General features: G+C 47.1%; 6 protein-coding genes across 6 annotated transcripts; 4 read left to right on the forward strand and 2 right to left on the reverse strand.

Moving 5' to 3' along the window:
* Window positions 1-3,931: 3,931 nt before the first annotated feature.
* Window positions 3,932-4,390, forward strand: AA0111_g8338 (hypothetical protein; the record flags this gene model as incomplete). Its single annotated transcript, XM_028654774.1, has 2 exons — window positions 3,932-4,142; window positions 4,194-4,390. 2 exons carry the CDS (start codon window positions 3,932-3,934, stop codon window positions 4,388-4,390), a joined length of 408 nt encoding a protein of 135 aa, XP_028504229.1.
* Window positions 4,391-5,394: 1,004 nt separating this feature from the next.
* AA0111_g8339 (hypothetical protein) lies at window positions 5,395-6,843 on the forward strand (the record flags this gene model as incomplete). The annotated part of the gene is made up of 1 exon (XM_028654775.1): window positions 5,395-6,843. One exon carries the CDS (start codon window positions 5,395-5,397, stop codon window positions 6,841-6,843), a length of 1,449 nt encoding a protein of 482 aa, XP_028504104.1.
* Window positions 6,844-7,213: 370 nt separating this feature from the next.
* Window positions 7,214-7,682, forward strand: AA0111_g8340 (hypothetical protein; the record flags this gene model as incomplete). Its single annotated transcript, XM_028654777.1, has 3 exons — window positions 7,214-7,232; window positions 7,292-7,520; window positions 7,571-7,682. 3 exons carry the CDS (start codon window positions 7,214-7,216, stop codon window positions 7,680-7,682), a joined length of 360 nt encoding a protein of 119 aa, XP_028504107.1.
* Window positions 7,683-8,296: 614 nt separating this feature from the next.
* AA0111_g8341 (hypothetical protein) lies at window positions 8,297-9,100 on the reverse strand (the record flags this gene model as incomplete). Its single annotated transcript, XM_028654778.1, has 1 exon — window positions 8,297-9,100. One exon carries the CDS (start codon window positions 9,098-9,100, stop codon window positions 8,297-8,299), a length of 804 nt encoding a protein of 267 aa, XP_028504106.1.
* Window positions 9,101-9,323: 223 nt separating this feature from the next.
* On the forward strand, window positions 9,324-11,287 carry AA0111_g8342 (putative dehydratase; the record flags this gene model as incomplete). The annotated part of the gene is made up of 3 exons (XM_028654779.1): window positions 9,324-9,539; window positions 9,587-9,788; window positions 9,846-11,287. The coding sequence occupies 3 exons, from the start codon at window positions 9,324-9,326 to the stop codon at window positions 11,285-11,287; spliced, it is 1,860 nt and encodes a 619-aa protein (XP_028504109.1).
* A 17-nt stretch (window positions 11,288-11,304) lies between these two features.
* Window positions 11,305-13,550, reverse strand: AA0111_g8343 (hypothetical protein; the record flags this gene model as incomplete). The annotated part of the gene is made up of 3 exons (XM_028654780.1): window positions 11,305-12,264; window positions 12,313-13,425; window positions 13,476-13,550. The coding sequence occupies 3 exons, from the start codon at window positions 13,548-13,550 to the stop codon at window positions 11,305-11,307; spliced, it is 2,148 nt and encodes a 715-aa protein (XP_028504108.1).
* Between the last annotated feature and the right edge of the window lie 636 nt (window positions 13,551-14,186).

The raw sequence follows: 14,186 nt of genomic DNA on the forward strand, positions 1-14,186 counted from the left end.
GGTTGCTAGTGCGTTTGTTAATCTAAAAGGCATAACTGTATACTCAAATAGTCTATACTTTGTTTTAAACGCTGTTATCTATTTATAACCTTCTTTAATCTTAATTTAGTAAAATCCTTCTCAAACGTTAAATTTAGTAAACTACTTAGCTCCCTAGAGTCGATCTATAAGCTCTGTAATAAGTAGTAAGAGATATTAGTTCTTCTAAGTAACGCTGTTCAACCTTTAGAAGTTAACACATAGTCGCTACTTCCTGTTAGGCTTCTTTACAAACAAGATAAGTAAGGCTATTAGGCCTAATCCTAGTTAGATAAATCTCTTTTTTAGATTCTTCTAAATATAGTCCTATAGCTTAGCATCGTGCTTAAGCGCTATTAGGTATATTAGTCCTAGGCTAAGCTTCGCCCCTTTATCTAGGATAATCTTGTAATCCTAATCCTAATAGTCTGCTAAATCTGTAGCTTTGTTTTCCTTAAAGAGTTCCTTAAACTCGTTAGTTTAATACTCTCTTAGTATTTCTAGTAGTAAGGGTCCTTCCTTTGTAGTCGCGACTCGTCTTATCTAAATAACTCCTACTCTCTAAAGGTCCTTCTTATAGATTCTCCTAATCTTATAAAGCGAGATCTTGCTAAATCTCCTATCTTAAGGTAAGCTCTAATTTGTTAGGCGCGTCTCTCTACGTACTCTAGCAACCTTGTGCACAAGTTCTCTTCTAAGTATCGTTTTTATCTGCTAGTTAATAGCAAGGTTATAGGCGTTTAGCTAATTATAACTAATTAACATATCTAGTCCTCCTAGATCTATAATGTTAATATTTATTTAGCACTCTATGCCTGCTATCCTTAGCTTAGTTATTGTAGTCTCTAACCTTATTATGCTGTTTCTATATTCTATAAGTTTCTTATTAGCTAGTATTACTAGTACTAGGTGATCCTTAATCCTATAAGGTATCTAATATTTCTCTACTACTTAGAGTAAGATAATCGTCTGTGCAGCTCTGCTGTCTACAAGCGCCTTAATCTTCTAACCTTGTACAGATACAGTTGTAAGCAGCTGCTTCTCCTAACTATTAGTATCCTGTACCTTCCTTAAGGTTGTTGTAAGTGCGCCTTTACTAGTAAGACCCTGTCTCTAGTAGCGTCCTAGTTTTTTAGCTGCTTCTTTCTCTTATACTTAAGGAAATAGCCTGTGTTGTTCTTAGAGCTGTAGTGTATTAAACACCTGTTGTTATAACAGAAACTCTAATAAATATTAATATAGAGTATCTCCTCCTTAGTAATCCTCTTCCTTAGTTAAGCCTTTTTAGCTTCGTAAATTAGGCACTCTGCAACTTCGCAGATATTCGACGATAGTGTTCTATAGTAGTAATCGTCTACTCGTCGAGCCTTATTAAGTTGTTTATAGTAGTACGTGTACCTATTCTTGCATTAAGTCTATAGGAGCTTGTAGTGAAGGTCTGTAGGTTCTAGGTTATAGATATAACATTCCTCTACTAGGCACTCTTGTAGCTCTAGGTTTATATAGCAGCACTAGTCTTAGTCTGTCCTACATGTCTCTTTGTCCTCTATATAGAACGTGCAATTAACCTTGCAGTTATACTAACACAACTTCTTGTGTTCGTTAGTATCCTCTTCTTCTTTAAATGTTTCTTAGGCCTTGCCCTCAACTTCTAAATCTTCGAAGTAGGGTTGTTAAGTCACTGCCTAGTGCCTAATAGCTTTAGCGTTCTTGCTAGTAATTATAATTTAGCTTCAAATCTTGCAGTTGTTAGCGTAGTGTGCAGCATCTCTGCATATCTAACAATGCTAATTATCTAGACGTTCTAAAACGTCCTTGCCTTTGACTTTCTAGTCTGTAGTCTTAGGCTTATCCTTAGCTAAGACCTTATCGTCTATCTTAATTCGTAGAACAATTACAAATGCCTGTTTGTCCGCTAAGCGGGCTTCTTTATATAAATCTTAGTCGCTTAGGCTATTATCTAGCTCTATGTAAGTTAGGTATAGCGTTCCTTGTCTAATTATTCTAATCTTAATAGCCGCCTGCTTAACTTGTTCTTCTTTGCAGTCTCTAGCGAAGTGTCTAACTTTGCTACACTAGAGACATACTTTGTTATTATAACACTTCTAGCGTTCTTCCTTAGAGAGACTGTCTTATCTCTATCCTTAGGTCTTCTTGTCTTTAGGTTTGTCTTATACTTTGCTAGTTATAATAGCGTCGCTATCTCTGTTAAATCTTCTACGTTGCCTCTTAGTGTTAGGCATGTTAGGTTAGAAATATTTCTTCTAGTCGTTCTGCTCCTAAAGTTAGTTATTAATGCGCGTAGCTAGCTTAATAAGAGCGTGCAGTAACTCAGCCTTATTATAATGTACAAGCCTGTCTTTAACATTTTCCTTAAGGCCTGCTTTGAACACTATTCGAAGTGCCGCGTCGTCCTAATCAATCTGTGCCTGTAGTTGCTTAAATTCCGCTGTGTAGGCTAATACTAACGTAAGCTGTCTTAAGCGAGTAATCTTCTTCTCTGCCTAGTTCTTTGCGTCTACTTCTCTAAAAATGCGTCCTATTTCTTCCTTAAACTCTATCTAGCTTGCGAACAGAGCGCGAGTTTCTGCTTTAGTACTCTAGCGATCTGTGTCTAACAGATAGTTATCTACATAGGGTTGCATCTAGTTAGAGGCTTTGTCCTTTATAAACGTGCTTGCTATAAAGATCTTTTCCTAGTCGTTAAGTACCTCGTTGTACTCGCAGTATAGGTTAATGTTAGTGAGGAAGGCTCGTAGTTTGTCTCTGTCTCCTCTATATTTCTTAGGTGACGCTATCTTAGGTTTCCTAGTAGCGACAGGTCGTTTGTTAAGCGTCATCATTAGTTGCCCTGCAAGCTAATTAATCATTGCCTGCATCTCAGCAATCTGCTAAGCCTACTTAGTTGTGTGTTGCCTAAGATTCCTAAGCTCAGCGACGTTAGAGTTCTCTTCCTCGTCGTCGAATGCTTTAAGCATCTCATCGTTCTCTAGGGTAGAGCGTGCTAGCGTTAAGGGTCCCTAGCCCTAAGCTATGTTGCCTTAAGTATTTCCTTAATAAGCTATTGCTAAATCTTAATCAGGCAGTCCTGTTAGTTAAACGTCTACTAATATCTAAGGTGGTCAAAGTGTTACACGGGGTTTAGCTATACTTCTCTAGGCTCAGTCTGTACTAAGGCGAGGTAGACTAAAGCAGTAGTCCGTAAGGTATCGTATAGAATAATTAGGTAGAAAAGAGTTATCGTTGTAACTAAAGGATAAACAATACCAATTCTATAAACGATAGAATAACTAGTTGACAATCTGTGTAAGAGATGAACTATTTGAGTTAACCACGACGAGTGTAATAATGAAATCCGTCCATCCTATATACTTATTGCAGTCTGTACCTGTCCTCCCTGTCCTCCCTTCTAAGAGGGAGACCTGGGGGGTCGTGACCTCCCGATCTTTACTGACCTCCCGGAGGTCAAGTCTTGGCGGGATGCCGTTCCTATCACGTGATCTGAACCCCGCCCCGGATCCACATTCGTCCATCGTGTTCGCCCGATGGTCTTCCTTCATGCGACCTGCATCAAAGGGAAGCAACTCCTTGTTACCTTGTAACAACGGCAAGCCGCACTTCCACAAACGCAACGAGCTACGAAGTCCTTCTCGCAACAGCTGAGCTGAGCTGCAAACCGTACTCGATGCTTTTCAACGTCGAAATATCCTTTCCACATGGAATACAGACTGTCCAATATACTACGAGTGACGTTGAATTGCTCTCCCCAATGGGTATCCATTCTGTTCTTCAGGTCGATCTCAATCTCCCGAAAGGTGCTGTGTATAGCGAACAGAATCTAGAGCTGAGTGCTCCGGTTGCATCGCTGAGTCTCCCGGCAAATACGCAAACTCTTCAAGATTGGGACCATCAAATGCATGATCTACTCCCATTGGCCAACGAGTGGGCCTTGTTGGACGCGTTAGGACTACTAATCGAGGATGAAATATACTTACGTACTATGTCCGTTAGTCTTGATCCTGGCAATCCATGGTGCAACGAGAGCAGTATCTCGACAAATGGTACGACATTCTTTGACTGTGGAGACTGGGTTTCAGGACACTTGGTAGTCATGAACACAAGCTGTACGTCTCATGTCTCGCTTGCCTAGACCTCGGAGGCTGACTGTTTCGCAGCTCCGCTAGCAGGATCTGTGTTCGATACGTCTCGCGACCAAACAGTTATCGCTCATCTCCGTGACCCTAGGGAGTATTTAAATATCACACAAGATCTCCTCAACGATGTCTTAACGATCATCGCCATCTCCGCTATCTCCCTTGGGGCCTGGTGGGATATGGTACCCATCACTACTACCCGATACGAAAGCACATAATCTTTCGCCAACCCGCTGAACCTCATCCTTCCATACAGCATCTGCTTTGCAGCCGCTACCGCCTTCGCCGCTATAGCAATCTAGTCACTATCACGCAATGGTACACCTGCAGCGGACGGCGGCTTCTTGCAGATCATGACGGCTACGAGGGGCAACACGGAGATGGAACGGCTGGTGTTACGCGAGAAGTTAACGACAATCGAGAATATGTCGGTGGAGCTCAAAGCCCTGAGGGTGCGGTACGGCGAACTCGTCGGCGAGGATGTCGCGTGTGTCGACGGTAGGACGGTGGGCTTTGGAACCATTGAGGAAACGATTAGTCTTAGAAAACGGAAATGAGATCAGAAGTTCATTTGCCTTTATGGACTTCAATGCGATGGCTCAGGTAGATGAACATGGCGAGAGATCGAGATCGTGAAGCTCTACGGCCGCTCTGCGCGGTTCTTACCTGACGATCCGTCATTGCCACCACTTCACATCAAATAAACGATGGTCCTCCAGACAGCCATGACTTCCGTTTCGGATTCAGCATACATATCTACCGTAAGCGAGCCATTGGGCGGGTCACCCGTGTCGTGCGCTGGTTGCAATGCCAGCACCACTGTCGCTGTCACTATAGCGCATCAGCAATCTCCATCTGAACGAAACTTGGCGGCTTAACAATAACGAGCTTGATCGCGGATCCAGACGGCGACTGAGACGAGATTTATTGAGGACTAAGAGAAATGAAGAGAGCCAGAATGGTTCGATCGCGACTTCAATGTTATTGATGTGCTGGCCTGGGCTTCGATTGACACTGCGCGGCAACCATCGATCGGTGGTTGCGCTGTGCCAAGGGCCGACCCGCCTTCCCCACTCTCGGGGAGCCGGAAAAGCCGGAAGTAGATTCCTCCGCGATGCGCAACACCACCTATTCACATCAACATCACGACGAGACTACACTCAAAACGCGTCATATTGTATACGGAAATAGCGCAAATTGATTTACTGAAGTCTATTACACTATGCCTAAGCGTATACGGATAACCACCCCTCCACCCGAGCTGGCGAAGGCGTCAAGTACGTCACAGCTAGAGACACCCAAGCGAGCTGCCATATACGCTGTGCAGCTGTATTGCCAACAACACGAGTTACCATGCAGTTTTGAGCGTATTTCCGCTGTATTTGGCATACCTAAGAGTACTGTAGGTGACGTACTTGCATCAGGGAGATGCCGGAGGCTTCAAAACTCAGATTCAATCGAAACCACGGGAGCCAACCCACAAATCATGCGAACGAGGAAGAGAGCGCTTGTAGATGTCAGTCCCAACGAACCGCCTGAACCAAAGCTAGCGAAAAGACTCGCACGCGACCGAGAGGACGCGTCTGTACGACTAGAGTCCGTGGTTCTACAACATGCTGACCCTTTCTCGCTCAAGGAGGTGTTAACGCTACAGCTAAAGTATGTAACGTACGCTAAACCATCGTACGGCTTCGACCTGGAAGATATTAAAACAGGAAAGCATATTCAAACGGCCGCCAGGTATAAGGAGCGATATGATGGCAAGCAGGCCGAGAAATTCCCGAATTGGCCCTACGTAATGTCCCAAGCTACAGCAGAGCTCGTCAAGAAGTATAGCCTCGAATCTATCAAGCGTGACGAGGATAGTTTCGACATGGTGGTCTCGAACGACTTTACTGGATATGGGTTGCAGGAGGTTATAGAGAACCAGCTCACAGCCATCAACTCACTCATGGCTAAGCGACACGTTTTGGCCGATGAGCTTGCTGTTGGCCTCTGGGTACGCTTGTCAGCTTTCGCTCACTGGACTCAATCGCAACAACTAGCGCCTTGGTTCATGATGGATGATGGCCAGCGCTGGCAGGACACTGTCGCAATGATTGGTATCGCAATTTTAGCCACGCTAAACGCTCTCGATCGGGCAAAGCTACTCATGGAGCACTCCCCGGTCAGGGACCTGGGTCTGGTTCTCGCACTTCTTGGAGACTTCATTTGCGATTGTCTGGATCAAGCCACGACCATCCCATATCTATCATCGAACCCTAGGGAAATCTGCTGGCCGTACAAGATTGTCTCCTACGCCAAGGCCAACGGTATCAAGATCAAAGGCGTTCGGGGCATCGAAGAGAGATTCGTACAAAAGTTCGATGACGCGGATGAGGCGAACTATTGGAAGAGAAAAGAGTGTGTTGATCGCTGGGGCTGGGGTACAAAGGTAGGTGATATATTATCCCAAATAACGTTGCCTGACGACCTGCAGTGGAGAATTCTCTGTCAAACGTACGGCGAACCACGTCACATCTTCCATTCGGGTCCACCACTTGGAGGAAATTACTTTGATATCACATGCTGGCCCGCTGCTGAGAGGAAGAAGTTTCACTTCGAGAATAAAGACCCTCTTGAGCCCGGAAACTCCCTATTACTGTGTTTGGAAAGCAGCCTTGGGCTATGAACCTCGCCATGTGTTGATATTGTCCAAAGACAGGTTTATCCCACCGTACACTACAGCGCTTAGGTCTATGTATTACGCTATCGCATTAGTTCAGCTGGTAGTACATACGCCGAACGCTTTGGTATCGTTCCGAATGTTGATTAGTCTGTGTGAGGTGAATTTGGACCTGCGGAGAAAGTCCGCTACGACTCCGCCAATCTCCGCGAACCCACAATGGGCTCTCGGAATGCGCACGCACCGATTGTCAACCTCATAATCTTTCGTTGTGACCGTCAGCAGCATCATCTTGACGAAGCTTTGCTACAATCGATTCAGTACATTCGCTTCCTCCTATAATCACTTATACCACCCTTTTCAGAAGCCGACCAAAATGACAGTGGTACATATCGGTGAGCATAACCTGCATTGACGCGCTCAACATCATCCGAACATCGCTGAAGTATGATAGTTCTTTTCAAGTTCAAGCCGACTGTTTCGTTGGCACACAAGGACGCCTTCGTTACACAACTCAAGGCGCTCAAAAAGCTTTCCTGCGTCCTGGATAATCGATTGATCATCGGAGGGCCATCTATAACTGAACCTATCGAGCGAAGCAAAGGCTATGAGTTTGCGTTGTTAAGCTTTCATCAAGACCGTAAAGCTTTAGAAGAGTATCAGGCAAGCTCGGAACATAAGCGGTATGAGGTATCAACAGCACAGACACGTACATACACTAACAGCAGCATAGAGTTACTAGTGAATATCTGTGGCCATACAAGGAGGACATTACTCGGTTTGACTTTGAGGTTGCCGAAGATGATGAGTATATGTGCCAATTTGTCACGAAAGGCTTGATGTAAGAAGATAGCAGCTCTTAGTCCAAGTAGGGCAGTTTTATTACCGAGCTGAGCGCCCTACAAAAGCAGAACTGCTGTCACGAATTACTACGCGCGTGTGCTTTAGGCGCTTGCAAGGCGCGGGAATCATGGCTACGTACAAAACTTAGTCCAATACAAGTCGTCGCATAAGGAAACAGAGGCAGAAGATAAACGCGGTGAGAAATGGTGGAAATAACCCGTGCATGTAGCGCAGAGCTTAGCTGCTCACACAGCCGAGCAGTAACGACTGGGTTCTCGATAAGTATCTATCGCCTGTGAGGTCGTTCAGGCGTCAAGAGATCCACGGTAGGTACTGTGACAACTGCCCTCAGTCGGCTGCTTCGCGTTCCTCTATCTAAATCTTTGCGAGAGCGACATTACATCGAGTCAGCTATAAGATCGTTGTACATAGCGCTACAATAAGGCCTTGCGAACGCGGCATAAAGGAAAAAAAGATTTGGTAAAATATGCACTTTCGTTGCCGCAGAGCTGTTGTTCCTGTCGGGTCTCTCTAGAAGATGACAGCGTCGAAGCTAGCTTTTGTACAAGGATTTCGTCTTTGAATGACAATATCTATCAAATTTACGAAGAACGGTCTACACTTTGCCAGTACTTGAGGTAATGCCTCCATCCACCACAATCTTTTGTCCAGTGACATAGCTCGCTTCGTCCGAAACCAAAAAGAGCGCCGCATTTGCGACATCCCAAGCATCACCCATTCTGCCCATCGGTACCTGACTATTTCTTGTTTCTTTGAATTGCTTGAAGTCTTTCCCATATCTGGCTGCCATGCTCTTCGTGTACGGTGTATCCATAAGCCCAGGTAGGACTGTGTTCAATCGTACACCCTTGTCAGCATACATGACTGCTGTAGCTTTCACAAACTGCAATATCGCAGCCTTGGTCGTGTTATATGCAATCTGCGGCTTTCCAATATATCTCATACCCGCGACACTAGAGATACAGACAATTGCGCCACCGGAGGTTTGTCTTTCCATGATGGGAAGGACGTGGTGACAGGCCAGATATACACTCCGGAGATTGAGATCCATCTGCGAATCCCATACGGATTCTTCCATGGTCGCCGGACATCCAGGCTGTGAGGCGCCCACGTTCGTCAGGAGGATGTCGATGCGACCATGTTTGGCAACGCAGGCGTCGACAAGATTCTTCACCGATCCCGATTCGGTCGCTTGAGTGACTTCGACATGGCACACACCACCTTCTTCTTCAATCGTTCGTTGGGTTTTCTGTGTGGACTCGACGGTGCGGTTCCCGCCGAAAATGATAGCTCCTTGACGAGCGAAAAGTACGGCGCAGGCTGCACCAATACCCCATCCCTCATCTCCCGATTGCCCAAGACCAATGACTAGAGCTACCTTTCCTTTCAGATCGTGCATAGTGACGTGTTTTGGCGGTGTTGTTCTCGGTACATGGCATGACGCCCTTCCGACTTCTTGTACAAGTGCAGCGGGCTCGGTCCGCAGTTTGTGAAGCGGCCGATGTCCGCTAGGGACTTCTCTGCGGACTTTGCCCGCAAGCATGACTAACGTTCACAGCACAAATAGACGTGTTCAGACAGGGTTTCTGAGCCAGTCTATCTAACGAAAACCTGTCTGCATTATGTCTGCAAATCGGAGCGCCACTACATCTGATTACGACCTCGACATTCCTATACCAGCATCGGCGAGCGGTCTTCGTCAAGGTCTGACATCCTATGGAGATGCACACTTTTCTTTGTTCTTGCGCAAAGTTTTCATCAAAGCCCTTGGTTACAGTGAGGATGCGCTGTCTCGGCCAATCATCGGTATCGTCAACACATGCAGCAGCTTCAACCCTGTATGTGTACATCCGTTCCACTCTGGCCAGAGAAGCTGATAAGTTAGTGTCATGCCAACATCCCTCAATTGATCGAAGCTGTCAAGCGAGGGGTGCAGCTTAATGGAGGTCTCGCCATCGACTTCCCCACCATTAGTCTTCATGAGAGTTTTGCGAGTCCAACAAGCATGTTCCTCCGAAACCTGATGAGCATGGATACTGAGGAGATGATCAGAGCACAGCCATGCGATGCTGTGGTACTTATTGGAGGTCTTTGATCCGACGGAAGTTGTTCCTGTGGGAACGAGATGACTGACTAGTGCAAAGGCTGCGACAAGACGACTCCCGCACAGTTGATGGGTGGTATCTCTGCGAACAAACCGATCGTTCACCTTGTTACCGGCCCCATGATGCCAGGAAGCTATAAAGGCGCCAGGATTGGCGCATGCACGGACTGCAGAAATAACTGGGCTAGATTTCGTGCTGGCACAATTGACGTCGAAGACATCTCAGCCATCAACGACGAGCTCGCACCAACGGTAAGCAAGAACAAGATGTCATCAAATCGAATTCTGAATAACATTTTGAAGGCAGGCACTTGCGGTGTCATGGGGACAGCGAGCACCATGGCCTGCATTCTCGTGGCTCTTGGCATGATGCCATTCAAAGGTGCTACTGCTCCAGCTGTCTCGTCGGCGCGTCTGCGAATTGCTGAAGAAAGTGGGAAGCTCGCTGTGGATGCGGCAGCGACAAGGAGAGTTCCACAGGCTCTTCTATCGCGCGAATCGTTTCTCAACGCTATGATCGTCCTACAGGCTATAGGAGGCTCGACAAATGCTGTTGTCCACTTGATGGCAATTATTGGTCGTCATCCGACAGTCGCAGGTACTATCGATTTGAGCACGTTTGACGATATAGGACGCCGAACCCCGCTACTGGTTGATCTCAAACCAAGCGGGAAAAACTATATGACCGATTTCCACAACTCCGGGGGTATGCTAGCATTGTTGCACGCACTAAAGCCCTTGTTGTACCTGGACGTGATGACGGTTTCCGGTAAAAGTCTCGGGGAGGAAATCGACTCTGCACCGTATGCACGAGTACCTCGAAGCAGTCCCACGAATTGTTTGCATTCTCTAGCCGATCCGCTTTACCCAGCATCGTCCCTAGTTGTTCTCCGTGGCAATTTAGCCCCCGGTGGTGCGGTGATGAAGGCCAGTGCTTCCAAGGACCGAACGCTGCTGCAACATAGCGGCCGAGCTGTAGTATTTGCGAACTCTGCAGACTTAGCAGCGAGAATTGATGATCCTGAGCTGGACGTTCATGCAGACAGCGTTCTTGTCCTCCAGAACATTGGACCTGTAGGAAATCCAGGGATGCCGGAAGCAGGCTTGATACCCATTCCACGCAAGCTCAGTGAGAAGGGAGTTGAAGACATGTTACGCCTTTCCGACGGACGGATGAGTGGTACTGCTGGGGGTACAATCGTTTTGCATATATCTCCGGAGTCTTCGAATTCCGACTCTGTGCTGGGCGTTGTTCAGAACGGCGATATAATCGAATGCGATGTTGACAAGCGGTTGTTGCATCTTCGCGTTTCTGATGAGGAAATCGAACAGCGCATTGCATCGAGGAAATTGAAGCTGAAAGCGACTGTGACAGAGCCTGCAAGCCATACAAGAGGCTACCGTGGTTTGTACATGCGAACGGTGAATCAAGCGCAACAGGGAGCTGACTTCGATTTCTTGACAGCAGCGGGTCCTACGTAGGCGCTCGCTACAAGGTATCAATAGAAACTCTGACCCGAAGGAATGAAATCGTCGAATAAGTTTCTCATCATATCGTCAATATTAACCGTGTCTCCGAATAGCTCTTGATGTTGCTGCAATTCAGAGAAGGAACCGAGATCGAGCTGCATGTCTGAGAAAAGATTGGTATGCTGAGCCAGACCTGACATGGTGCAATCATTCTCTGCACCGCCCATCAATTGATTCACTTGGGTCTCATCTCCAACATTGGGTGGTAGAGATTGAGCATTTGATTCGGCCTGGTCCATCGCTCGTCTCTGAGTAGAGGCTTCACGATTTTGCCTAAGCAAGCGAATCGTCGATTTGCCTGCATCTTCCAAGATATCCCGTGCACGTTTGGCACCAGACCAATGCTCGCCGATTGCGCTGAGAATGCTGAGACTGACGCTCATATCTTCCATAAGGTCCTCGGGGTTCACCCTTTGCGCGATCTCTCGCACTGCCCTAGTGCAATAGAGAGCTGTTACCGTGCTATATACCACGCCGTGTAAAGTGATCCAGTCATATATCATAAGGTCGCTCTTGTAGAGCTGTTCATACAGCCGCAAAGATTGACGCGCCGATGCGTGGCAGGCTGTCAAGACAGCGCTGGTAGGGCTGGGAATTGCTGGACTCGGTCTGAGAAGGAGCATCTTGACAGAGAAACAACGAAGTTGACATATCAGCGTGATGTAGTCATTTGGTGGTTGTATTTGCGGGATTGAAGCAAGCCAATCATCCAATTGCTGCATCATACTACTCTGCCATGCTGACACATCGCGTATCGCTGGATAAGCGTACGTGGGCACGTTACGCACGACGCTGTTGGCGACATACTTAATTTCCGAGTTAAGCTTTGCGAGCTTGAAAAGGTGGACCGAGACGGCCATGCTGTGGCGTCGGCCGTTGGCATAATCTGGGTGTGTAGCCAATTCGGCATCGGTTGGAAGTTGTGGCAGCTTAGCTAGTTAGCATCTAGCCTGGGTTGACTCAAGGATTAGACTTACCCGTAGTTCGCAGGCTTCATCGCGCAAGCCAATTGGACGGCCCATCATGCTTGCAATGGTTCTGTCGATGGTGAAGACCGTCCAGAAGATGCGGGTTCGCATGTCCTGCTCATGTTGTGAGATGTCCGCTGAGATTGCGACATGCCTTTGCAAGCCAAGGTCTATGACAGCCGCCAGGCATTGATAGTTCAAATTCCATACGTTGAGTTGCATGTGTGGGCTATACATCGTGAATAAAAGTAGTAGTAGCATGCATTGAAGACCTTCGATGGAAGTTCCAAGGCGGATACGGTCGAGATATCGCAGGGCTGAAAGACAATACGACTCTCCAGGAATGTGTCGCTTTGTCCTCCAATTCAATACTTTCGCCGAGATCGCAAGCACCATGTAAGTCTGGAAGTAAATGGAGCCATCATCGTTGTCGACAAAGTCGACAGGCGCACCGTTGCGATAGATTTGATCAAGGGCTGCACGGAAGGACTCTTCGTGTAGAAATGGATATTGGGGCTGAATCGATTCAAAGTAGGCTTGTGCTAGCTGACAAGCAACGTTTTGAGATGGTAGTAGTAGAGGTCCTTGTGCGGCACTGACGAGTTCATCTATGCTGGATTGAGTCGTGGTGAGCGGTCGGCTGCTCACACTGGGCGCCAGGTCGCCAATCCTCCGGGATTTTGCGAGCAACAGACGGGCAAGAAAGTAGCCACTTGACGGTCCGATATATTTTTGATCTGCATTGAATCCGATCGATATCATTCCGATCTCATGAGTACGTTGATCCAGTGTATTGGTTGGTACAGGAGCAAGGTCTGGCACCGAATCGTCTTGACACTCTCGACGCGATGCCGAACCGGGGCTTTCCGTCATGACGCGCTCTTCGACGTTAGACTGCTCAAGGTCATCTCGGGATGGCGTGGTCGATAAATCAACATCTGGAAGGCGTTCGCGGATGATGGATTCCAGCCACGTGACGCGCCTTCGCAGTTTATTGAAAAGCCCACGGCCAGGCGCATTGCTGAGATCGGCGGGTCCAATACGTAAGCGAACACTGTCGCCGTCTATACATTCCGCGGCAGCTTTCCTGCAGTTGCTACATGCTGGGTATTGCCCATCGCACTGTGCCACGATGATTAGTTGGATCCACTTGAACGCGCAGTTGCACGTACACGTATCTTGCGGCGCTGGCACCGCGCACATGCAAGACGCAAATGTGGGTTTCGGCGACTTTCGTTGCTGGCCATTCTCTGTTTACACGTAAGGGCGGAGGGATGTTGTGATGAAGAGGCGGAGCCGACGACGGGGGCGCTCCGCTAAAAAGAAAAAGCGGAGCGGACTGCGTCCGCCACTTGTCACGGACTTACCCTACCCTAGAGGATGTGCGCGATTGCACTACAATCGCGCTGTGTTGTTAGTAGCGATAAGAGAGCGATAAGAAGCGAGGCGTAGGATCGCGGTAGTAGGATCGCGGTTGGCTAGCTACGCTACCAAGCTAGCTATAGAAGATCGAAAGAAGCTATTTTGTGCAGATTTACGCTAGGATTTCAGATCTTTACTCAGTTTATCGATAGCTGCTCTCGTTGTTGAGATATCCGCGTTCAAAGGTAGAGGTTAAGTTTTGGTGTTCCTCACGTGACTACACGCTGCACAGCCACTGTTGCAGCGCTCTAGCCACACAATTTGATATAGAATTACGCCACAATTTCAAATCTGTATTTAGTTTGTTGATAACTACTCTACTTATAAAGATATTAATATATAACGTTGTAAACTACTAGACCTTGCGCAAACTACTAGACTCTGTGCAAACTACTAGACCTTGCGCAAACTACTAGACTCAAAATGTTGCGATATCGATCGGTATACAGCTTGTATGAGCC

This window comes from Alternaria arborescens (genome assembly GCF_004154835.1).
Source record: "Alternaria arborescens strain FERA 675 chromosome Unknown contig_20, whole genome shotgun sequence".
In the NCBI taxonomy this organism is placed as follows: Eukaryota; Fungi; Ascomycota; class Dothideomycetes; order Pleosporales; family Pleosporaceae; genus Alternaria; species Alternaria arborescens.